The sequence below is a fragment of the Dryas octopetala genome, chromosome 3, assembly GCF_963921425.1.
Source record: "Dryas octopetala chromosome 3, drDryOcto1.1, whole genome shotgun sequence".
In the NCBI taxonomy this organism is placed as follows: domain Eukaryota; kingdom Viridiplantae; phylum Streptophyta; class Magnoliopsida; order Rosales; family Rosaceae; genus Dryas; species Dryas octopetala.
This window is the reverse complement of record NC_141368.1, coordinates 10,017,357-10,040,387: the sequence shown is the minus strand read 5'-3', so window position 1 is coordinate 10,040,387 and position 23,031 is coordinate 10,017,357. Positions and strand designations below refer to the sequence as shown.

At 36.9% G+C, this 23,031-nt stretch overlaps 4 protein-coding genes and 1 pseudogene across 6 annotated transcripts; 1 reads left to right on the top strand and 4 right to left on the bottom strand.

Moving 5' to 3' along the window:
• Positions 1-520: 520 nt before the first annotated feature.
• Positions 521-2,565, bottom strand: LOC147290691 (E3 ubiquitin-protein ligase ATL59-like). The gene is made up of 3 exons (XM_086237467.1): positions 2,114-2,565; positions 1,382-1,479; positions 521-1,217 (listed from the first exon to the last, which is right to left on the bottom strand). Exons 1-3 carry the CDS (start codon positions 2,270-2,272, stop codon positions 860-862), a joined length of 615 nt encoding a protein of 204 aa, XP_086093593.1. The 5' UTR covers positions 2,273-2,565; the 3' UTR covers positions 521-859.
• A 3,895-nt stretch (positions 2,566-6,460) lies between these two features.
• Positions 6,461-7,564, bottom strand: LOC147290690 (putative xyloglucan endotransglucosylase/hydrolase protein 28). Its single transcript, XM_086238422.1, has one exon. It carries the CDS (start codon positions 7,511-7,513, stop codon positions 6,866-6,868), a length of 648 nt encoding a protein of 215 aa, XP_086094548.1. The 5' UTR covers positions 7,514-7,564; the 3' UTR covers positions 6,461-6,865.
• A 2,058-nt stretch (positions 7,565-9,622) lies between these two features.
• LOC147290689 (serine/arginine-rich splicing factor RS40-like) lies at positions 9,623-13,800 on the top strand. Of its 3 annotated transcripts, none has more exons than XM_086235011.1 (6): positions 9,623-9,781; positions 10,129-10,261; positions 11,781-11,893; positions 12,344-12,579; positions 13,028-13,294; positions 13,529-13,800. In XM_086235011.1, the coding sequence occupies exons 2-6, from the start codon at positions 10,156-10,158 to the stop codon at positions 13,599-13,601; spliced, it is 795 nt and encodes a 264-aa protein (XP_086091137.1). In that variant the 5' UTR covers positions 9,623-9,781; positions 10,129-10,155; the 3' UTR covers positions 13,602-13,800. The 3 variants fall into 3 exon arrangements, with proteins under 3 accessions (XP_086091137.1, XP_086091135.1, XP_086091136.1); XM_086235009.1 differs by having other exon boundaries at positions 9,663-9,781; positions 10,083-10,261; XM_086235010.1 differs by lacking the exons at positions 9,623-9,781; positions 10,129-10,261 and adding an exon at positions 10,508-11,578.
• Positions 13,801-15,396: 1,596 nt separating this feature from the next.
• LOC147290687 (receptor-like protein 7) lies at positions 15,397-22,809 on the bottom strand. The gene is made up of 2 exons (XM_086235012.1): positions 21,964-22,809; positions 15,397-17,825 (listed from the first exon to the last, which is right to left on the bottom strand). The coding sequence occupies exons 1-2, from the start codon at positions 22,781-22,783 to the stop codon at positions 15,505-15,507; spliced, it is 3,141 nt and encodes a 1,046-aa protein (XP_086091138.1). The 5' UTR covers positions 22,784-22,809; the 3' UTR covers positions 15,397-15,504.
• LOC147290688 (glyoxylate/hydroxypyruvate reductase HPR3 pseudogene) lies at positions 20,083-21,877 on the bottom strand (annotated as a pseudogene).
• Positions 22,810-23,031: the final 222 nt, after the last annotated feature.

Below are 23,031 nucleotides of genomic sequence, written 5' to 3'. Positions count from 1 at the left end.
CTTCCTTGTACTATATATTCATATATGCTTGTATTGTTCTTTTTTTCTTTTGCTATATTCGAGAGAGTCAAACCATTAATCTACAATAATCATAATCCATTATCCCATTCTCTTTCATCATTTCGTGCTCCATGTTGGGACAGGCAAATTTGTATCTGTATCTAGCACAAACATTTCATATTTGTGCTTTGTACGACTTGTTTTGTGCTCATGTCGGTCTTTAAGACTCTTAACAAACCATATATTGGCCTAACATGTATATGTATACTCGAACCGTGTTGTCTTCGTGTTGATATATGAGATCTTATTTAAAGTTAGCCAACCATCTGTAGTTGCAATCTCAAAGATCCTGCGACAACATCAGTTACTTGAAACCAATCTTCTCTATAGCAGCACCAAATCTATGATTTAGCTGGAATAGTCGTCAGAACAAAAAAAAAAAAAATCGAATTCAGGAAGTTGGTATGTGAAAGTAACTGTGCAATTCACCAAAGACGATGGCTTCACTTGTTGTTAAAACTTAAAAAAGAAAAGATGCACTGATATTGAGTAGAATGAATGGCTCAAAACACAATGTATGAATAGTGTTAAAACGCTCTAGCTTTGTGATACAATTTATATACAGAAATCAGATCGTATGTGTAAGCTTGCTCCATTTCCAAACTTACTCAAAATTTGAAAGTTTTGTCACAGTGAGATAACCTCAGTTCGTACCATGCTACATGTGATTTTCACTGAACTTGAAAGCAACAACCTCCCACCCAAAAGAAAGGGAAGTCACCTATTGCATGTCCATATCAAAGCACTGTTTGCCAAAAGCAAAGTCATAGCCTGGCTCTCTGGATCAATCTTTTTGATTTTATAATGGCCTTGTTTCTGGTACTCTGGAGGGAGTAGGTTCCGAGGGGTTTCCCGGAGGAGAGTGTAACTGCCCTTGGTTACTAATGTTGCCCCCTGAATGCTCGGAGACGGGCAGTAGCCACTGACGAGAATGTTCAGTTGAAATCTCAGGATCATCAAAAGATTGAGAAATGCTAAAGGTTGCTGATCTGACATGTTTTGTTCCTAAAGATTCTCTAAGTGGTAGACGGCAAACTGGACATGTAGATTGTTTCCTCAGCCATACATCAATGCAAGAGAGATGAAAACTGTGGCCACATTTGGGCATGATTCGTAGTACTTCTTTCTCCTGGTAGTCCCCCAAACATATTGAGCACCTGCAGGAGCATAAGGATTAAATTTTCAACCTCACCAGTGTCCGAAATGAACAAGTACTAAAGCTCAACGAAACCCCATAAAAAGAGCGGTAAGATGTCAAAATTAAGGTGGAAAGCAAACCAGAGTACTTAGGCACTACCAGAAAAGAAATTACCAAACTTACTGTGTATCTCCTAAAGAACTGAAGGTCTCTTGATTGAACTTCATGGTGGGGATTGCAGCAACCACAACTTGTTCAAGGCCGCTAGCCTGATGCTCTGGCTGCCAGTAAATAGCGAAAACTTAGAACCCATGCTCACAACTTAAGTTGCTACTAACAAAATGAAGAACTCTCAAGCTTAAGTGAAATGGCAGTGAACACAAATGAAAGATGGCAAGATGGAAACAAACTTAGTCTTTGGGTTATCACAAATAAAAACCATGAAAATTTGGAAATTCTTTATACGATGCAATATAGAACAATCAATATCATTGTTATTGAGCAAGCAAGCTGTCCAAGTAAGACAGGGGATGTGAAAATTAATTAGACCACCATTTTCTTCTTATCCTCTCTTTTCAGTAATTGTTTCTTCTTTGCTTTCATATCTTCCATTTTCAGACTTGACTCTCTCAACTACAGCAAGTTCACATCAAAACTACAACATAAACAAGCAGATGGCCATAGCCAGCCATCAGAGCAAATGAAAATCATGAAACACATGAAAGCTTGCCTACCCAAATAAGCTACTGAGATGCTAAATTACATATCGATCCTAGTTGCAAAACCAATCATACATAACCAACTCAAAAATTCAAAACGACAAACACACAGTTATAAGAGATGCTCATAAATTGTAAGAACTACCCAGATATTCCTACCTGAGAAAATAAAAATAGCTCAGGGAATCATATATACCTGCTCATGATCAATCCTTGATTCAATCTCAAACATAGGCCTTGATTCAACACCTCTTAGCCTCCCACAAATGATTCTAGTGCAAACAAATATGATAAATGTTGCACTCATACCAAAGCCAATAATAGTAGTAATCAAGTTCATACCCGAACCCATCATCTTGAAATTCCTACTTCTCACCTAATTTCCACACCCACAAGTCCCAAAACCAAAACAAAGACTCACAAGTCACACCCACAACTTCAAAAACAAAGGGAAAAAATGAAGAGTAAGTAACAAGGACCCAGATCAGAACTATCAGAGAAATGGCTAGTTTTGAAAGCAAGATTCAGGAATAGCAATCAGAAACAAAGCTAAGCTATCCATTTGGAATCTGAATCGCTTTGGGTGGACTCAAAGCTAATAATAAAAAATGAAAACAAAGTCAGGGAGGCTTTGAATAGACGGTGAGGGTGAGAAAAGGGAGTTGTGGAAGGAAGGAGACAGTTCGTTTTCTTGCTCTTTGGAATCATATTCATGGGGTCCATTTCAAAGGGACCCAACAAATATTAACAGGGGAGGGTAGGGGGGTTATATATATCTGACAGTTAAAAAAAAGTTGATTTTGTAAGATTCCCAATTTCCTATGTTTGTTTAAGGAAGAGAAGAGAATCTCGATTCTCGATGACTCAGTCTTGCTTTGCCTTTGCATCAACAGTGCTTTCTCAACCATACTATTTCTGGATAAGGCCTAGACTTGGGTCCAAAAAGTATTTTTCCTGTGTCTTATTCAGTTATTCCTCCAATTTTGTAAGGCAATTTTATATTTAAAGGTTAATTATATAAGGATATTTTCAAAAATTAACTTTTTTTTTTTTGGTGAAAATTTTCAAAAATTAACTTGGTCATTGATAAATGATATGCACACGTAATGCTATGATTCACATAAAATAATTATAATAAGAGTACAATCAAGAAAATTACGAACACATAATGATACAAATTTAAAAAACTGGTCGCTCCATGGCCTGCCAAATTGAGTTGGAGATTGAGACGTGTTGGAAATCTCAAAAAAAAAAAAACTTAGGTTTCGACACAAGTACCAACCCTATCTTGATTTTTTTTTTTTTTTCAAATCCAAAACAATATTAGTATTTCTAATCCAGATTATTTTATTTCAATGAGTGGAATACTTTCCTTAGATGTGAGTGATCATGAGTTGGCAAGAATGAGATGGATTCTCTTTTAGTTTCTTAACATTAATATTTTCCTTTTGGTCATTGTCATGTTTGTAGTTCAACGACTGAGAAGAAGTATGCTTGGTAACTTGCTTGGGCTAAAAGACTAAAGTTAAAAACAAGTAGATAAAGGAAGACTTGGGGCTCTGTCAAGGTAACTTGTCCTATGGACTAGATTCTAATATTAGCATCCACCTTTATTTTGTCTCTTCTTTTTCTTTTCTATTTAAACAATTGTTTCTTGGTTTTGAAAAAACAAACTTTGACACTCTAAACCATTACCAATTTTACCAACTATTTGTCTTCATCTTGGTTTTAATTGGAAGATACATATCATTTGCTTCTCTTTGTTGTATATTATAAATTCAAAGATATGTGAGCAAAAGAGGAAATTAATTCATAACCCAAAAATTTTCTGATATAGCGAAAATCTTATTCATGAATTTATAATACACGATTATGATTGAAATCACCAAAAACAAGGACAGCATACCCAAATCCATAAGTAGAAAGAGGAGAAGAATTGTTTGAGATAAAGCCATCTTCATAATGTAATCCATCTAAGGCTCAGAACACATGATTGCGGACCAATTATAGTACTAGTCATCAGATTTCAGTCAAATTGTGGCCCCAAGGATCTTATAGTCATCAGATAACAACGTTATTTGCACTCTAAGAAAGGAGCGTGAGAGTTTCGTGCTCCCCAGAACATATAAAAAAAGAAAGACTATAAAGTAATGTCCTAATGTCAATTGGTTTGAGTGGGATGTTATAAGATCCTCATAAGCTGTAAATATAAAATGCCACCAGTCTTGCCTACCAAAGTTGACTTCCTCTCACTTTGGGAGTTTCTTGACTTATACTCTCACCGTTGAAGGGCATTTGCAGTAAATTTCTGATTGTATGGCCATTCTTAGAGGTAGAAGCATGTGTTTTCTTAGCAGACTCCATTAGAAAAGTCCCTCCACTTAAAAAGTTTTATCCTAAATAAGTGATTTAAAAAAAAAAAAAGACTGTGCTACTAATTTAGTATAGTTTTGCTCCAATTGGGCAAGGAACACATATTCTCCACGTCAATAATACTTGCTTAGAGAACACCTCATATCCTCTTTGCACAGTCAGTTCCATGCCTTGAGCTGCTGTGGTAGATATTCTTCTATGTGGTTTTTCAGTTTATTTGGAATTATACCAATTCTATTCTTGTGGGGTGCTCAAACAACCATGCTTCTTTGTTAGTGATATTCATTTGTAAGCTAAATGCTGCACTAAGAATGCATATTTCCAAAGAGAAACTGCCAAACTACCCTGTGAAGTAGCACCAATAAATCCAGTTTCCACCAACCTCACTGTGCATCTTATCCTATACAAAATTCAAGGCTTCTTGTGAGTCAAGAAAAGGATAAAATGAAAATGCAAGTGCTCCCAAATTCATGTCACAGTAGCTAATTAAAATTCAAACGGAAGTAGATTAGCTATTAAATGAATAAAATAGAAGGCTTTCTAACATTGAAACTACCTGTCATCACTATATAAGAGTTGCTCCTGTAAAATAGGCACATTCTTGGCAGATAAAATTAAGGAAAGAAAATGAAATAGGCATGTTATTGAAAGGTTGATTCATTCAGAACACATTTTTGCACATATGCCAGTATTTAGAGGCAACTTATTAACATCAGAGGAGGCATTTTGAAGCAGAAGACAAATTCCAACTAAGTTGAAGCACAGCTATATGAAAAGACATTAATAATATGATGATTGGTAAAGCAGGTATGAACTTTGAATGTGACTTGGACCTTTGGAATGCATCTAGATGACTAATGTACATAATAGCAATATTGTTGTATACAAGAATATTACACTTGAATGGATGAGTACCCAACATTTCTTTTACACATAAAATACCAGTAAACTTTTACATAAGACATTCAGCTCAAAGTACAATTGGAAGGCAAGATTTAGGCATGACATAAAATTCCTGCTTAAACCTTAAGAGTCAAGGCATATCTGGATGTTCTATGCAAGTGAAATCTGTTTATTGTACTTCCAAGTTCCAACCACTACTTCCAACAAAGAAGTTAGAAACAAGAGCATTAATCGTAGGTCTCAGGATAATTTAAGGATTCACAGTATAGATCTATTTATTGTACTTTCCAAACAAGGAAATCACAATCAAAGAAAAAGACTCACCTATACATCTATACGCCCTATGTGTCTATCTCTCTCATTATCTGATAATGAGTATATACATCCGTTACATGAAAGTTTTAATCCACAATGAAGAGCATCAATCATAGTTCTCAAAAACTATATATTTACTGATTTGCTGTATTCAAGAGCAGATTAGAGCCTGATTTTATCACTATTCATCTGAGTATGACAGATGATTTCTGAGCATAATAAATTACCCCCTCCCCCTCCTTCTCCTTCTCCCCCATATCAAACAAAGATATAAAAAAAAAAAAAAAAAGGATAACGGTGTCACAATCTTAATTTGTGTGTCTATGACACAGATTATTGAGTAAAGTTCCAAAAATGAAAAGAAAATCAACGAAGTGACATCAAAAGGTAGACACAGCAAGATAAGCAATCATTCAGTATAGAAATCAAACAATAACACTATTAACCCACACACACACACACACATATGAAAAATTCAGATCATTCTGAACCTACATTCTAAAGGTGACCTTTTTGTCAAGTGGTCACCTTTATACAGTGTGCAAGTGGAACGAGGAAACCTTCTTGTCAAGCAAATCAAATATGATCCTATGAATAGACAACAGGGCTATAATACAGGCATATGTATAACAGTACAAGATCAATGTGAAGCAAACTACTTTTGAAGTCAACTAAGCATAAATCTCATTTTACATCACTACTTTGTGAAGCCACACGACATTAATGTCAAAGCAGCCAAATCTTATTGGATGTTTTATATTTTTCCAAATCACAAACTATAACAAGTGATCATTTTACTACTTGGATTCAGCACGTGTACTTTGTGCCATCAGCATTCCTGTTATTGGGATCAAGAGACTCAAGACACACAACAAACCGCAACTAATTCCCTCCCATCTATTTCTGTGTCTCAGATAAATAGAAAATCACCCAACTTTGCCAATTTGAGGAAAACTTGAACCATTTATCAAACCAACGGATTTATCACTATTCATTGATCTTCTTGTAAACAATTGTACTTTTAAGAAAAATAATACATAAAAGGCATCCTCAACAAACTTAAAGGAAAGACTTTACCATCAAGAAATAGTTCTGAGTACAAAAAAGGCATCCCCAGGTCCACTTGGCCACAAAAGAAAACACCAGTTGACCTCAGTCCACCAGTCCACCAGATCAGGCAGAACAAATACAACATCCAACACAGTTGCACATATCAAGCATCAACTACAGACCCATATTCCCAATCAGGCAGATAAACATAACAACACCACCAATTCCACCCATCCACAAAACCAGCATACACCACCATTTTATTCAGATTTCCAAACACCCAACTGGGCCAACTCAAAAGAAATTCTTAGTCCTCCACAGCAGTCCCAACAGGCACATGAATATCCTTATAGAGACAAACATAAGGCGCATCACACCCAATGTACTTCCCAGTCCACTTCCCCTCATCAATATAACTAGCATCCCAAACAGAAGCATACAAATACATAGGCTTATGAGGAAAGTCCTCACCTTCTCTCTTCTCTGCCCTCCTCACCACCTTCCCATCTATAAGCCACTCGATCAAATCCCGACCCCATTTGATCACATACTCATGAAACCCATCAGAGCAATCAAAACCCACGTCATGAAACTGCTCTTTGTTGCCAGTCCCGCCTGTATAGTAGTTAGTCTGGACAATTGTCCTGTCCTTGCCCAGAAACTCGAAGTCAATCTCGTCCTGCGACTTGTCACCTTCTTGGGACGAGAGGTAGAGGTTGAAGTTGAGCCCGCTGGTGTTGCCACGTGGGCACTGAATGAGGGAGCTGAAGGTGCCGTAGAGGAACCTTGTGGTGGTGCGCCACCGTGCGCCGCCACGGTGGTCGTAGGTGAGTGTGATGGTGTTGGAGTCTGGGCAGTGTGTGCAGGCCTCGGGGGTGTAGTCTATAGTGATTTGGTTGAGGGGTTGTGTTTGGTGGTGGGTTGGTGTCTCTGGGTGGAGTGCTGGGTCTGCCATTGAAGAAGATGCAAAGACAGGAATAATTATTTCCAAAGAGAGAATGAGAAAGATAAGTGAGGGAGTGAGAGAGAGAGAGAGAGAGAGAGAGAGAGAGAGAGAAATTTGATGATGGGCCGTTAGATCTGAAAATGAGCCCGTCTAATTTTTTTTTTTTCTTCTAATTATTTACAAAACTAATCTTTATCATCATGGACAGTAAAAAGACGCTGTTTAGTACTCTAAAATATTGATAAAATATATATGTGCATGACTGAGTTGGGGGACTTCATGTGGACGTCATGGCATGACAAAGTGTGGGCAAAGCACGTTTAGCGTGCTAATGACATGCTCATCATCAGCCATGACATACATGAACTTGTGATTATATGCGCACAATATGCCATGACATCTCAATCACTAATTCATCCACATGGATATAATTTCTCAATATGTTACAACACTAAACAATAATTTTTGTTTTTCTTTAAACTTGGGCATAGTGCTTTTAACCTACCAATGACGTTCTCATGACTAACCATGACATGATATGGCAATCGATTACATTCTTATGACATGTCATAACGCCTTCATGACTGATTCATGAAAATTTATATAATTTCTCAGTAGTGTAGCTTTAAGCCTTTAAGGATGTAGGATTTATGGCCTCCAATGGATGAAGTATAGATAGTTATGTCAAAATTTGACCCAACACCAAATCAAGACAAATTTGATCCAACACTAAATCAAGACAAATTTGATCCAAAAACAAATTAGAGTAAATTGGGACTCACTTAATATTTAATTAATATAATCGGAAAAAGTTACAAAAAGGACCAAAACTAATAAAAAAGATAAAAATAAATAAAATAATATTTACTCTAACAATTTGTTATATCCTTTGGAGTTTGGAGTGACAAACTTTTAAAGTAGCAAATTACTATGTTAAATTTTCACATGGATTAACAAAGCACAATTTTACATATCTATTTGCCATAGTCCTTCGAGATGCTCTTGTAGGGAAGTTTCTCTCCTATTGGAGAGGTGGTGCACATGTACAAAAAATGTGGTACCCCTAGCTAGACTTGTAAATAGATCGAATTTAAATCTGAATTCGATCTAAATCTAATATAATTATTGGAATATGAATTTGTGATTTTAATCAAATAGTTCGATTACGATTTGAATTTGATAATTCGTTAACTTAAAAAATCAAATACGGATTAGAATTAGGCTTAGTTTGAGATTGCTGTGAAGTACAGCAGCTGTGAAGTAAAATCAGCTGTGAAGTAAAGCAGTTGAGTGTTTGGTAAATTATATTTTCAAAAGTATTGTGAGTACAAAAAGCAATATGAAGGTGTTTGGTAAATTGTAATGTAAAACTGCTGTGGCTATTTATAATTACTAAAATGAGGGTATTATGGGTAAAATAAAGTTTTCATTGTTGCTGTGATTCACTGCAGCTTTCAAAAGCACCTACAAACTTGCTTTCTATTTTTGCTGTGGGGAGTGAAGAATTGTGGGGCAAAGCACTTTTTTATTTTTTACCAAACACCAAAACTGCTGTGGGTGATTGAGAATTGTCATCCACAGCAGCTTTTGGGTCCTTCACAACAATCCCAAACTGGGCCTTAATCCAATTCAATTCAAATCCGATCCAAATCAATATAATATTTGATTTTTTAATAAAAATTGTATGGGCATAAAAATAATTTGAGGTTTTTTATACATTAAAAATACAAGAAAAGAAGGACACTAAACAGTCTAAACCTAATAATAACAAAATTAATCCATTAGAAAGACAAAATTTTAATCATTTCAAAAGCTTTAATTAAATCTTTCGACCAAAACAAAAATATCTCTAAATAAATATAATTAGGAGCTCATGCGAATTCCATGCTGATGGGGATATCGATTGACATGTTGAATCCGATAATTAAAAATAATCTTAATTTAATAATCCAATTATTAATGAATTCATATTTAAATTCAAGTAAATTTGATCCGTTTACAGGTCTACTCCTAGCATTACTCGAGTCTCGAACCAACAATTTATTCTATCCTTATATTTAAAAAAAAAAAATTGATATTAGTGTTGTTTTTCTCCTTTGCTAAACAAAAATAGGGTTAGCATCACAATCATACGCCGCCGTTTCACCTACTTTTCCTCTTTTAGGCATATGCTGTCCGGATTGTCTTGGAGGCTTGGAGCTACAAAGCGTTTCCACAGCTGTTTGTCCAATTACTCCTCTAGGGTTTCTCTCAGTTCTCCCTCGCAAAGATTCGAAGGTACGAAAGCTCAGATCTTCTCCGTAGTACATGTTAAACAGATGTAGCTTGTTTCCATTTGAGAACCGTATTTCAATTTTCTTAGTCTTTGCTAGTTTGCTTTAGGATTTAACAATTGTGATCCTCACTTTAACTAAATTTATTAACTTGTTTGTGTAATTAAGCTTCATAGTCATACAATGAACTCCTTGCTAGAGTAAAGATGTATTCTTTTTTGAATTTTTCCATATGGGTGCATTTGCTAGTGATTAGCTATAACTTCAGAGTTAAAGAACTCACTAAGTGTTTGTATGAATTCCAGTGCCACAAAGTATTTACCTGATTGTTGTATTGTTACATCTGGAAAGGGCTTAAGAAGACTGGAGCTTGAAGAAATGAGGCCAATATTTTGCGGCAACTTGGATTTTGATGCGCGGCAATCTGATGTCGAGCGGCTTTTCAAGAGATATGGGAAGGTTGAGAGGGTGGATGTCAAGTCTGGTAAATAAGTTTTCTGATTAAATAACTCAATTTTTAATATTATTAATCATGCTCTATTTTAGTACTTTATAGTTTATATCTATATATACATAAACTACCAGTTTCATTGACCGTTGCCGTTTGGTTGAATACTTCTAGTACTCAGTCGTTTAGTTTAATTTGGTTTTTCTCTTTGTGTTTGTTGGATATGCATTTGGCGGCCGAGCCTTGAAGCTCTGTCAAGCTGTTGTGAATATGTTAGAGCTATATTACTTGATGTCTACTTTTTGTTCCAAGATTATGTTGAAATGTGAATTTATGTTTAATGTGTTGAAATTCGAAGTGGATCATGGCTGAATCATCCTGCTGGGATATGTTCTGTATGAGTTGGTGCACATTGAAGTTCGAGCACTTTCTGTTTATCCTTATTACATGATATGGATACTAGTAGATAAATAGCATATGTAGTGTAAGGTTTAGCAGCAAGTCCTACAGAAACAGAGTAATTTAACAGGGGACTTTTGCCCTCATACAGAGGTGACAGCTGCTACATTCATGATTTTCTTCTGTGTGGCTGAAAAACTATTCAGACTTTATGTCTGAATGGCGAGAGTTTCCTATTATGTTGAGTCATAGTGGGATTTCTGGATATGTTGAAGAAAGGAAAGATGTAGTATACAACCATTGAAAAATGATTATTTTAAGATATAGCCTCATTGACCCTTTTGTATATCAGCAAACACGTACAGCAAATATGAGGTCTGGTTATGTTCCTTGGCATTTTTCTGCTATCAATTGAAAACTATGAGAGATGTGTGTTTAAGGAAAATTATTGGGATGGGAATGCAGTGTGCTCGTGCACAGGATATCTCTTTCATGCTAAGAAACTTGAGCTCTTTCTGTGGGCTGTTGGATTGGAGTAAACTCAAAAGAGAGCATATTTTCTAAGAAAAGATTTCTGCGATTATTCAGAAGGGTCAATATGTTATTCCTTAAATTCTTATTTGAATGGGTGTACACACTATTTTCCCTTTCAGAGAAGCAGGTTACTTTTTTATGGAAGTGTAAACCCCACTCAACAATTTCTTTGGCGCAGGATTACTTGGAATGTCCATGCTCTTCTTGGATGGATCTGCTTGTCTGCATTTCTTTTGTAGCATGTGCCCAAGCCCTCACTTGTTGTATTTTTCCTGAAGAATTAATCTGATCTGCCCTAGTCCTGCCATCCTACTTTCCCTCAGACACCATTGCTTTTTCATTCCTCATGACTTTTGCTCCGTGTTCAATTTCCGACATGTTCGAACATAGATTCCATGATGATATCGCAGCCACTGGCAGGTTTTGTGTTACTTCCTAACAGATGTTTATGCATGTAAATAATTTTTTTAGTGTTTGAGAAGTCAACATTTCCTTGTATTCTAGAATGTATGCCTAATAAATTTCCATGGAAAAAGTTGTTTTGGTGACTTTTGATGTACTTGCTTTGGTTACTTAAATGTGGTTTTAATAGGATTTCTTCCATCTATATTGGTTTAAATAGGATTTGCTTTTGTCTATATGGACGATGAGCGAGATGCTGAGTATGCAATTCGGAGGCTTGACAGAACTGAATTTGGTAGAAAGGGGCGCCGACTTCGTATTGAGTGGACCAAGGTAAAGTTGGTGACATGGTTGGGTTTTGACAATATTATTTATCACTTTATGGGATGTTGCATATCACACTTAATGAGTATGTTGGCCACACACAGAGCACGATCTGTAATACCTACAAGTATAAGTGTGATATGCAACATCCCATGAACTTTCTGTTCTGGCATGCGATATGTTGGCCACACACCTCATGAACTTTCTGTTCTGGCATGCGACTTTTATTTAATCTGTTTATTTATATAATTTTAATATTGTGATTGTGTTGGTTGAAAGTTGAAACCATCCCCTCCTCCTTACCTTTTCTGAACATATGATGTTTGCACCTGCTTCCTGTTACTTATCCTTCTCTCAATTATATAATTTTTGTATTAAATATGATCAAATGGATAAACGTAGAGGCAGAGGATCTACTTGATTATTTTGTCTGAATTTGGCACTCATTCTGTGTTGCAGCAGGAAAGAGGGATTAGGAGACCTGTTGATTCCAAAAGACCTTCAGCCAACACGAAGCCCTCAAAAACGTTGTTTGTCATCAATTTTGATCCAATTCATACCAGGACAAGGGATCTGGAGAGGCACTTTGATCAATATGGGAAAATAGCGAACATAAGGATTAGAAGGAATTTTGCATTTATTCAATATGAATCACAGGAGGATGCCACAAAAGCATTGGATGCAACAAATATGAGGTTCTATTTTCCTTGACAAATTCTATACTGCCATTTACTTGATTTACAAATTCAGAGATTTTTACCTTCAGATAACTATTTCAGCCTGATTGTTTGGAATTGAATTCAAAGGGAGAATGGCCTCTAACTTATGTAGGAAATTCAGTTTGTTAAAAAATTTCATTGCAACAGCTTAGTTTAAAAATTCTTTTCGAAGTTTTTACTAAATAGAGCTGGTAATACTTTCTTATTAGGAAAATTAAATACCCTGTTTTGGATTATGTCACCAAAAAAGTCTTATCAAGCTTTGTTCTCGAGCTTTATGTTTTGCCCTTTCTGAATTAACCTTTAAAAGAAGAGACAACTATTAGATATATTCTCAATGGCTTTATTTTGCAAGACACTACTTTGTCGATTGTTTGAAACTTGCTTTTATATTAACTGTAGTTAATCTCTTTTTGAGGTGCAGCAAGTTCATGGACCGGGTTATTTCAGTGGAATATGCTGTTCGTGATGATGATGATAGAAGAAATGGGCACAGTCCTGATAGAAGGGGTCGTGATTTGTCTCCTGAGAGGAGGAGAAGCAATGACCGTGGGCGATCTCCAAGTCCATACCGCAGAGATAGGGCTAGCCCTGATTATGGCCATGGTTCCCGTCTAAGTTCTAGACCTGAAACAAGGAGAAGTCCCAATTATGACAGACCTGCAAGCCCAGTCAATGATAGATACCGCAGGTTTGAGAAAGACATCAACTTTTATATTCTGAAGCCTTTTTTTTTTTTTTTCCTTTGTCCAATGCCTTACTTAAAGCATAACAGTGTGCTAGAGGCCACCAATGCAATTCATCTCTATTTATATGGTTTATTTCCATTTGTATTTCCTTCTGATTTGTCAAGATTCTACTTTTTAGATGTGAATACATTTCATATGCTAGCATTTTGAGTACATTTTTATTGCTGGTTTTGCAGCCGTTCACCACCACTGCGCGGTTCACTCCCACTGCGCGGTTCACCCCCACTGAGGGAAAGATCTCGCTCCTGATAACCAGCAGGATATAGCATCTTTGTAGTGGTTAGCTGGTTTTCTCCTTCATCTGTACTTTGTAGTTGACATACCTAAGTTGGGTATTATTTGCTTGTTATTAGTACTCAGATATGTGGTGAGTTTGAAGTTTGAACTTCAATGTGCTTTCAAAGTGGTAAATTCGAAGTTTATTAAATAGCCAATCATGGTTTATGGAGCTTCTTTGCTTGATTTCTGAATTGTTTTCTTAACTCATTTTCTATACGTTTAAATTCTCAGTTGTACGGCCCTCCACAGATAGCACTAGCAGAGGGTAGGTTAATTTGCACCACTGTAATTTTGCGAACCTTGTTTGGCGTGAATGTTGGAGGTTGCACATGAGTTTAAAAATATGTATCTGTTTTTCTTTCTTGGAAAGAAGGCTCTCTTTTTAGATGTGAGATAGAACCGTCTTTTTTGGCACGTTGCAACCCCATTCTTGGGTTTTGCTTAATGATAAAATATAAAGTTTATACTGGAATTGGATGGGTTTAAAGTCTTTGAAGTTTGAACTTGTACCATCTTTCTGTTTAATTATTTTACTCTTGCTAGTTGTTTATACTTGTACTATGATTTGGGGTATCAAATGCCAAGCAAGTGTCAACATTTTTTAAGCTTCCTAGATCCAGCATGAAACCAACACTCTTGGGTTTTGCATATTTTGGTATTTTATGCGATTCTTCTGTTAGATTTATGGCACATGCTTGTGAGAGGGTGTTTACCCATTGAGACTGAACGCTCTTTTAATACATTGGAAGAGATTCAATCTTGATCCCAAAAATTATTCGGTATAATCGATATACAAACACCTTGAATTAGCACAAAGGGCTTTACCATCAAAAGTTCACAACACCGTTTAAGATGGTAAAATATAGTAAAGTTTGAGGTTAAATATACTCATGTTCTTCAACTTTTAACTGGTTTTGAATATGGGTCCCTAAACTTTAAAACTTCCCAATTGTAGAGGTGGGCATGGTTCGAAAACCGAATCAAAAGGTTGAAACCGACGATGTCGGTATTGGAAGAACGGCAAACAGAAGAACGGCAACCAAAATTGAATCGGAGATGCCTTCAACCGACAAGTTCAGTTAATCGATGTTTTCGGTTCGGTATGGTTCGGTTTCGGTGTTACACTGAGAAACAGGTGAGAGAGAAAAAAGCAGCGATCTTGTCACTGATGAGAGAAGATGGCCGAGATCCGCTGCCAGAGAGAGAGAGAGAGAGAGAGATGCAGCGCTGCTTTCTGGAAATCGCGAGCGTTCAGTCCTTCTAAGCTTCTGGCAGATGTATTTCTAACATTTGTACAAGGGGTCATTCAGTTTAAAAAAATACAAGGAGTATTCAAAGTCAAAACTATAGAGACCTCCTTAAAATGGGTCCTTTATGAAGTTTCTTGCATTAGCACGCTTCCTGCAGGTCAACAAAGTCCTCATTCACTCCCATGAGTCCCAAGAAATGTTCTGCAAATCCATAGCAACTATTCTAGGAATATTATTCTTATTTGAGATATAGAAAGTTTCAATTTCATTTGACTAAAACCCTGTGTGCTTAAATGTGAATTTCATATGTACCTACCCAATTTTTATACAAAACTGTTTAATTCAATGACCTGACATACCAAGTGTCCTACCATATGGTATCACACATTCACAGAATTAAGGAATTAATTACATGAAACATTCTGAAATTTTACTTGCATTAATATTACTTCTTCATCATAACTGATACAATCACTCTGGTTGCTTCACAATATGCATCCATTATTAACCTAACCCAAAGTACAAAGGGAAGAAAAAGAGCAGAGCCGTAGAAGAGAAGGAAAGAAACAACATAAGATAAAACAAGCAGCAAGACCAAACCAAACGAATGGATATAACCTAACTCAATCTCTTCCTACCATTTGTCTGATCATTCCAACAATCTTGATAAACCACTCACGCTTCCTTGCGATCACAACATCCGAAAGTACCACTCCCACTACCAACCCACTCCCCAACCCTGCCAAAACAAATATCCAATCAAGTTCAAACCCAGTTGAATCATTGTCCCCATTTCGATCTTCTACAGTTGAAGGCGGCGGTTGAGGGGCCTCGGGATCTCCACATTTCTTTTGCAATGGAGATCCACACAGTCCTGGGTTTCCCTCATATAAAGTGCTATTGAATGTGGTGAGTTGGGCTCCTTGCGGTATAAGACCTGAGAGATTGTTGTAAGAAGCATTGAATTCTGAAAGGAATGTCAGCTGTGCCAGTTGTTGCGGGATCTTTCCTGACAGCTTGTTTTGTGAAAGGTCCAATGATTCAAGCAGGGATAAGCTTCCCAAAGATGATGGGATGGAACCAGTGAAAAGATTATTGGAAATATTGAAGGAGCGAAGCCCTTGTAGTTTCCCAACAAAGTGATCAATCTTCCCCTCAAATTTGTTGTTTGAGAGATCAATGGCTGCAAAAGCTTCTTGAATCTTTGCATAGTATCTATCCACACCTTTATTTGCGATTGTAATCGCGTAACCAAAATCATATATAACAACAATGCCACCAGCGATATACAATATGTTTGTCGTCATATATGTTGACTGGTTTACAGTGATATTTGATCTCATGATGATGGCAATCTCAGAGAAGACATAGTCAATTAGAAACTCACCTGTGAAATTATTGTGAGACAGATCAAGAATGCGCAACTGGGTAAAACTGTGAATATTGTGTTGAGGTTTGGCTATCACACCGTGGAACCCATTGAAACGCATTGCCAGAATCTTCAACTGTGGAAGAGTCCCTAACCAAAGAGGGAAAACATCACTGAATTTATTGTTTGACAGGAGAAGAAGCTCAAGCGTTACACAATTTACCAATGACCTCGGTAATTGCCCCTGCAATTCGTTATGACTAACATCAATCACCCTCAAATTGCTTTTGTTGGTGTATGTTTGCGGAAGAATGCCATGAAAAAAGTTATTTCCAAGAAGTAGAAGAAGCAGATCGTTACTGAAGTTTCCCAAACACTGCGGAAGCATGCCACTCAAGGTGTTGTTTGACAAATCAAGGACCATGAGGCGACTCATATTGCAAATCAGAGGTGAAATTTCTCCGATCAATTTGTTGTTTTGAATTTCATAAATTATGGTGGATGGTGGAGGTATCGGTAGTGGCCCATGCAACCTATTGGACGCAAGCCTCAAGAGTCGGAGGTTGACCCAAGGAAGCACAACCGGAGGTTGGTCAAAGCCTGAAAGGAAGTTGCCAGAAAAGTCGATGCTGTTCAAAGTTTGTGTGCTTATGTTCCACATCCATTTGGGTACAAGGCCATGGATTTTGCAAAAGGCAAGGTCCAACTGCTCCAGACTATTTTGGTATCTTAGGATATATGGGAACTCTCTTAGATTGCACGAACGCAACGTTAAAATCTCGAACTGTTGAACATGAGTTGCATTCGTCGTTGTGGGTTCGAACAGCACTTCCAAGTTGTTAGCAGATAGTTGGAGTTGATAGAGCTTTTGTAGGTTTTGAAACATGTGAAACTCCACAATACCACTCAAGGAATTATTATGCAGATAAAGGATCTCGAGATTCAAGAGATTGGAAAATGATGCAGGAACTGAACCATTCAATCCATTATAAGCAAGATCTAGGTAAACTAGACTGCTAAAGTTACCTAGCCAAGATGGGATTGGACCAATTAATGCGGTCCCCAACATCCTAAGCACAACCAGTTGGGTAAGGTTTGCAAACGAATTAGGGATCGGACCTTCAAATTTGTTATCTGAAATGTCCAAATAAGTGAGCTGTCTAAGTTTACCAAGTACAGATGGAACCGGCCCCTGTGAGAAATTGCAAACTCCCACATCCAACTCTTTCAATGAATTGAGATTTTCCATCGAAGAAGGCAGGTCTCCGTAAAAACTAGTCTCTGCAATTTTCAGTACTGTGAGTGGACTAGTTCGATTAAATTCAGGCAAATAACCAGTGAGACCCTTGTTGAATCTCACACTAAGAATTTCTAAATTTTGTAATTTGAAAATTCTTACCGGAAATTCACCAAACAACCCACAATTCCTGAGGACAAGGGATGTTAAAAATGATAAATTTGCCATGGAATCGGGTACTGTCGAAGATATGTCGATGAAACTGAGATAAAGCTTTTTGAGGCTAGTTAAGTTTTGAACAAGGTTTCTCATATTGGATGCACCAAGTTTCAGCAAACCTTGATCCCCAGATAATCGATCAAAATTGCGAGATAGATCAAGGGATGACAACTTGGACAAGTGTGAAACTTGGGATGGGATTTGACCAGAAAAGACAGAGGCAGAGAGGTTGAGATATGTGAGCCTCGGAAAATTCCTAATGGCAGTAGGAATTTGAGAGTAATTGAAGTGATTGTCAGCGAGGTTCAGACTTTGAAGATGAACAAGACGGAAGAGGCTACTATTGGAGTTGATAGAGCCATAGAGCCAACTGCTACTAAGATCAAGGTTGATCACATGACCGGACTTTTCATCACACTCAACGCCATCCCATGAGCAGCAGGTGTAATTAACTTCTCCTTCAGCTGGTAATTTCCATGATGAAGTCTTTGGATAAGCACCATCGTAGACCGAAGCAGATGCCTTGATGATAAAGCTTTGCTTGAATTGCAGCAAGGCAGAGCTCTCCTCATCATGGCAAGATGGCTGCTGATGCTGCTGCAAAGTGTATAAAGAGTTAGCAACCATAAGATGAAACAACAACAGAACTAGTTTTGGAATCATGGACACGCACTACAAGAAAACAGGGATTTGACAATGATTGAAAGTCGTTGTCTAAAACTAAAAATTCCTTGCCTAAACAAATAGGCAACGATTTTTTACTGTTGCCAGGGTCATTGCCCTAGGACCCTTACCTATAATTATAGGCAACGATTTCGGCAGTCGTTGCGAAATTGGCAATGACTTTATCGTTGTCTATTGTGACTTGAAAATATAATTTTTCGAAGGATTGAGTAACAATGGCCTCGTTGCCTATTACATTATGCAGTGTCGTCATTGCCTATTCTATTTATAAACAACAACTCTATTGTTGCTTAATATCACTACAAGAAATTTGGGCAAGGAAATCCTCATTGCCTTTTCATAGGCAACAACCATTTCCTTGCCTATTCTCACAATAGGCAAGGAAATCCTTGTTGCCTTTGCATAAGCAACAACCATTTCCTTGCCTCTTTTTACAATATGCAAGGAAAAGGGCGTTGCTTTTATGGTATTTTGCAATTAAAAATATAGTCTGCATTTTTTTTTTGATATTTTGCAATTAAAAATACCATATACCTTTTTTTCTTTTTCTTTTTTAATTTTATATTTTCAATCATAAATCCATTCAACCATATAAGTCCATTCAACTATAAATCCATTCATTCAAAATCTATTCATTAAAGCAATCAATATTTGTTCAAGATAACAATCAATTGCATGTGTACCAAAACCTGACTGCCTAGACTTACAAATTATTGTCATGGCAGCAATTTACCTACAATTTGAACATCTACACCCTTGTTCAATAATCTGCCCAGATTTACAAAAATCAGAACCAGTGTACTAGCACTTGCCTTCTTTACCAAAAATATGGCATGGCAGCATAACTTTATCTAAATATAAAAAAAATGACAAACCTTAAGTGCCTAATACCTCCCAACAGGGCTACAGATAAGTCAAGGTCACAAACTCTCCCCATTCAACCTGCACCTCACCAATTTGTGCTTGAGTGTAACCGCTTCGTTTGTTCTTTGCATTACTCCAATGAAAACATACAAGAAAATTACTATCAATATTGCACAGAGAATTCATTTACACCACTCAACATGCATATAACTCAAGCTTCACTTGTATACCTGCAAATGCCTAGATTAACTCAGCCACATTGAGATTTGGAATTAGATTGAACACATCCTGCAATTTCAACCAAAACAAACATGGATGGAAACATTGAATTCACTTAATCATAATATACTTAATTTTATAATAGATCAATCTGGAAGGAAAAAAAATGAGTATATAGGAAGAGCAATACATCAAACAAGTTACCTGCTGGAAGGCAGAAAGATGTACAAAACTACATAAACCAACAACCACACTCAATTGCATAAATCAACAAGTAAGCACATTCACTTCTGCCGGCTGGTGAAGATATCTTCAGCCAGAACTATTTAAGAACTACATAAACAAAAAAAAAAAAAAGGAAAGGTTTATATTTTAAAAACCTAGCTCTTAGTTGGAGGGGTCAGGAATAGCCATTTTCAAGTAAGTTTTAATATTTTCCTGCACAATATTGTAAAAAACATATACAAAATGAAAACGTATAAAAAGGGACAAAAAAAGCACAATTAAAATGCTTATACATGGTTCCATCCTTGGTGTGGACCCTCATTCCAAAAACTGAATATATTCGATAACCTGGGAACCAAAAATGACGCTTTATCTCTCTTTTGATCAATATGGGGAATGAGCTCTCTCAACATTTGGAATCTGAAAGATTATTTCACTCGAACTCTTGAAAGATTCCGGAGTAAAAACAGCCCTATGTGGTGATAGAACAACATTGTCCAATGCAAGGAGCTGTTTGGGAACATGGGGCTCATTCTCAAACACATCCAAACCAGCACCTCTTATCTCTCTATGTACTAAACACCTCACCAATTCATTCTCATCAATGATAGCCCCACGTCCTACATTCACAATCACTCCCTCTGTTCCCCGTGCAGATATATAAGACTTCCTTATTAATCATGTGGTGGGTTTGGTCTGTCAATGCACAACAGATGATGAGGGCATCACTATTAGCTGCAAGTTCACACACATTGGAGTAAAAGGGGTATGAGAAAGAAGGCTTTTTGGTCCTTGAGTTGTAGGAGACCCTGCGGCCAAAAGCCTCGAGTCTTTTAGCAACTTCAGAGCCAATGCTTCCTAATCCAACAATCCCAACTCGCTTGCCACCTAACTGAAATCACCAAGTTCACAGTGTTGCATAACAATAGAAAGTAAGCAATCATTTGAATTTACTACTAATTGGAATTTTCTGTGAGGAAATGAGTGTTTTAGATAGTTAGTATAGAGTACTAGGACATCTCTTAATGTAAATAACCATTTAGGGCCTGTTTGGTATCTTATTCAAAAACCAATTTTTTTTTTTTTTTTTTTTTTTCAAAAACAAAAAAACATGTTTTAGTTAAAAAAATATGTTTGGTAAACCATTTTCAAAAACAATTTTTAGAAAAAAATTCAAAAACAAGCCTTTTTTAAAAAATGATAAAACATCGTTTTTTTTTTTTTTTTTTTTTTAACACTTCTTTCTCCCTTAGCTGCCATCATTTTTAAAATTTTCAAATCGTTTTCAAATTTCATATCAAACAAGTTTTCAAATTTTAAAAATTGATTTTGAAAACTCAAATTTAGAAAAAAAAATCTTAATTTCTGAAAAAAAAAAATATGAGTAGGATACCAAACAGGCCCTTAGCTTTTTATTACTATTGTGGCACTCACTAAATTTGTTTATAATAAGTAAAATACTAACATTTACTAAGATATCATTTGGTCAACAATTGGTTATGAGAAAAAGTACACTAATACACCCTCAATGAGAAAAAGGAAGTTGCCAGTAAAGTCGATGCTCTTCAAAGTTTGTGTGCTTATGTTCCATATCCATTTGGGTACAGGGCCATGGATTTTGCAATAGGAAAGGTCCAGCCGCTCCAGAATATTTTGATATCTTAGGATATATGGGAACTCTCTTAGGGTGCATGAACCCAACGCTAGAATCGTGAACTGCTGAACATGAGTTGCATTCGTCGTTGTGGGTTCGAACAGCACTTCCAAGTTGTTAATAGATAGTTGGAGTTGATAGAGCTTTTGTAGGTTTTGAAACATGTGAAACTCCACTATACCACTCAAGGAATTAACTTGCAGATAAAGGATCTCCAGATTCAAGAGATTGGAAAATGATGCAGGAACTGAACCATTCAATCCTATAAGCAAGATCTAGGTGAACTAGGCTGCTAAAGTTACCTAGCCAAGATGGGATTGGACCAATTAATCCGGTCGCCAACATCCTAAGCACAACCAGTTGGGTAAGGTTTGCAAACGAACTAGGGATCGGACCTTCAAATTTGTTTACTGAAATGTCCAAATAAGTGAGCTGTCTAAGTTTACCAAGTACAGATGGAACCGGCCCCTGTGAGAAATTGCAAACTCCCACATCCAACTTTTTCAATGAATGGAGATTTTCCATCGAAGAAGGCAGGTCTCCGTAAAAACTAGTCTCAGCAATTTTCAGTACTGTGAGTGGACTAGTTCGATTAAATTCAGGCAAATAACCAGTGAGACCCTTATTGAATCTCACACTAAGAATTTCTAAATTTTGTAGTTTGAAAATTCTTACCGGAAATTCACCAAACAACCCACAATTCCTGAGGGCAAGGGATGTCAAAGATGATAAATTTGCCATGGAATCGGGTACTGTCGAAGATATGTCAATGAAACTGAGATGAAGCTTTTTTAGGCTAGTTAAGTTTTGAACAAGGCTTCTCTTAGTGGGTGCATCAAGTTTCAGCAAACCTTGATCCTCATATAATCGATCAACATTGAGAGCTAGATCAAGGTATGACAACTTGGACAAGTGTGAAACTTGGGATGGGATTTGACCAGAAAAGACAGAGGCAGAGAGGTTGAGATATGTGAGCCTCGGAAAATTCCTAATGGCAGTAGGAATTTGAGAGTAATTGAAGTGATTGTCAGCGAGGTTCAGACTTTGAAGATGAACAAGACGGAAGAGGCTACTATTGGAGTTGATAGAGCCATAGAGCCAACTGCTACTAAGATCAAGGTTGATCACATGACCCGACTTTTCATCACACTCAATGCCATCCCATGAGCAGCAGGTGTTATTAACTTCTCCTTCAGCTGGTAATTTCCATGATGAAAGCTTTGGATAAGCACCATCATAGCGCGAAGCAGATGCCTTGATGATAAAGCTTTGCTTGAATTGCAGCAAGGCAGAGCTCTCCTCATCATGGCAAGATGGCTGCTGATGCTGCTGCAGAGTGTATAAAGAGTTGGCAACCATAAGATGAAACAACAACAGAACTAGTTTTGGAATCATGGACACACTAAAGACGCAGTACAGGGAGATCCCCATAATAATATGTGTTTTGAAACTTCTGATTCTGCTCCACGAGTCTTGGATGAGAATGGAAGTGAAAGTTAGAGGGCTATTTATAGACTGGCATGGACTCAAATTCCATGTGCATGCAATAAAGGGCCAATTGTACATTCAATTCAAGTTGCTATCAGCTTCTGGTATACCTTCCCACTTGTAAATCTTTAACCCTACTGGCCTACCATTTCGCACAGTTCCATCTTCTTTTCCTCACTCTTCTATTCTGT

Coding starts and splice junctions, on each gene's coding strand:
- LOC147290691 (XM_086237467.1), bottom strand. CDS start 2,272: ATGATGGGTTCGGGTATGAACTTGATTACTACTATTATTGGCTTTGGT. Junction 1,480..2,113: donor CAAGGATTGATCATGAGCAG/GTATATATGATT, acceptor ATTTACTGGCAG/CCAGAGCATCAGGCTAGCGG. Junction 1,218..1,381: donor AGTTCTTTAGGAGATACACA/GTAAGTTTGGTA, acceptor ATGCTCCTGCAG/GTGCTCAATATGTTTGGGGG.
- LOC147290690 (XM_086238422.1), bottom strand. CDS start 7,513: ATGGCAGACCCAGCACTCCACCCAGAGACACCAACCCACCACCAAACA.
- LOC147290689 (XM_086235011.1), top strand. CDS start 10,156: ATGAGGCCAATATTTTGCGGCAACTTGGATTTTGATGCGCGGCAATCT. Junction 11,894..12,343: donor TTCGTATTGAGTGGACCAAG/GTAAAGTTGGTG, acceptor TCTGTGTTGCAG/CAGGAAAGAGGGATTAGGAG. Junction 12,580..13,027: donor TTGGATGCAACAAATATGAG/GTTCTATTTTCC, acceptor TTTGAGGTGCAG/CAAGTTCATGGACCGGGTTA.
- LOC147290687 (XM_086235012.1), bottom strand. CDS start 22,783: ATGGGGATCTCCCTGTACTGCGTCTTTAGTGTGTCCATGATTCCAAAA. Junction 17,826..21,963: donor ATTCAATAAGGGTCTCACTG/GTTATTTGCCTG, acceptor CTGGGGATCAAG/GTTTGCTGAAACTTGGTGCA.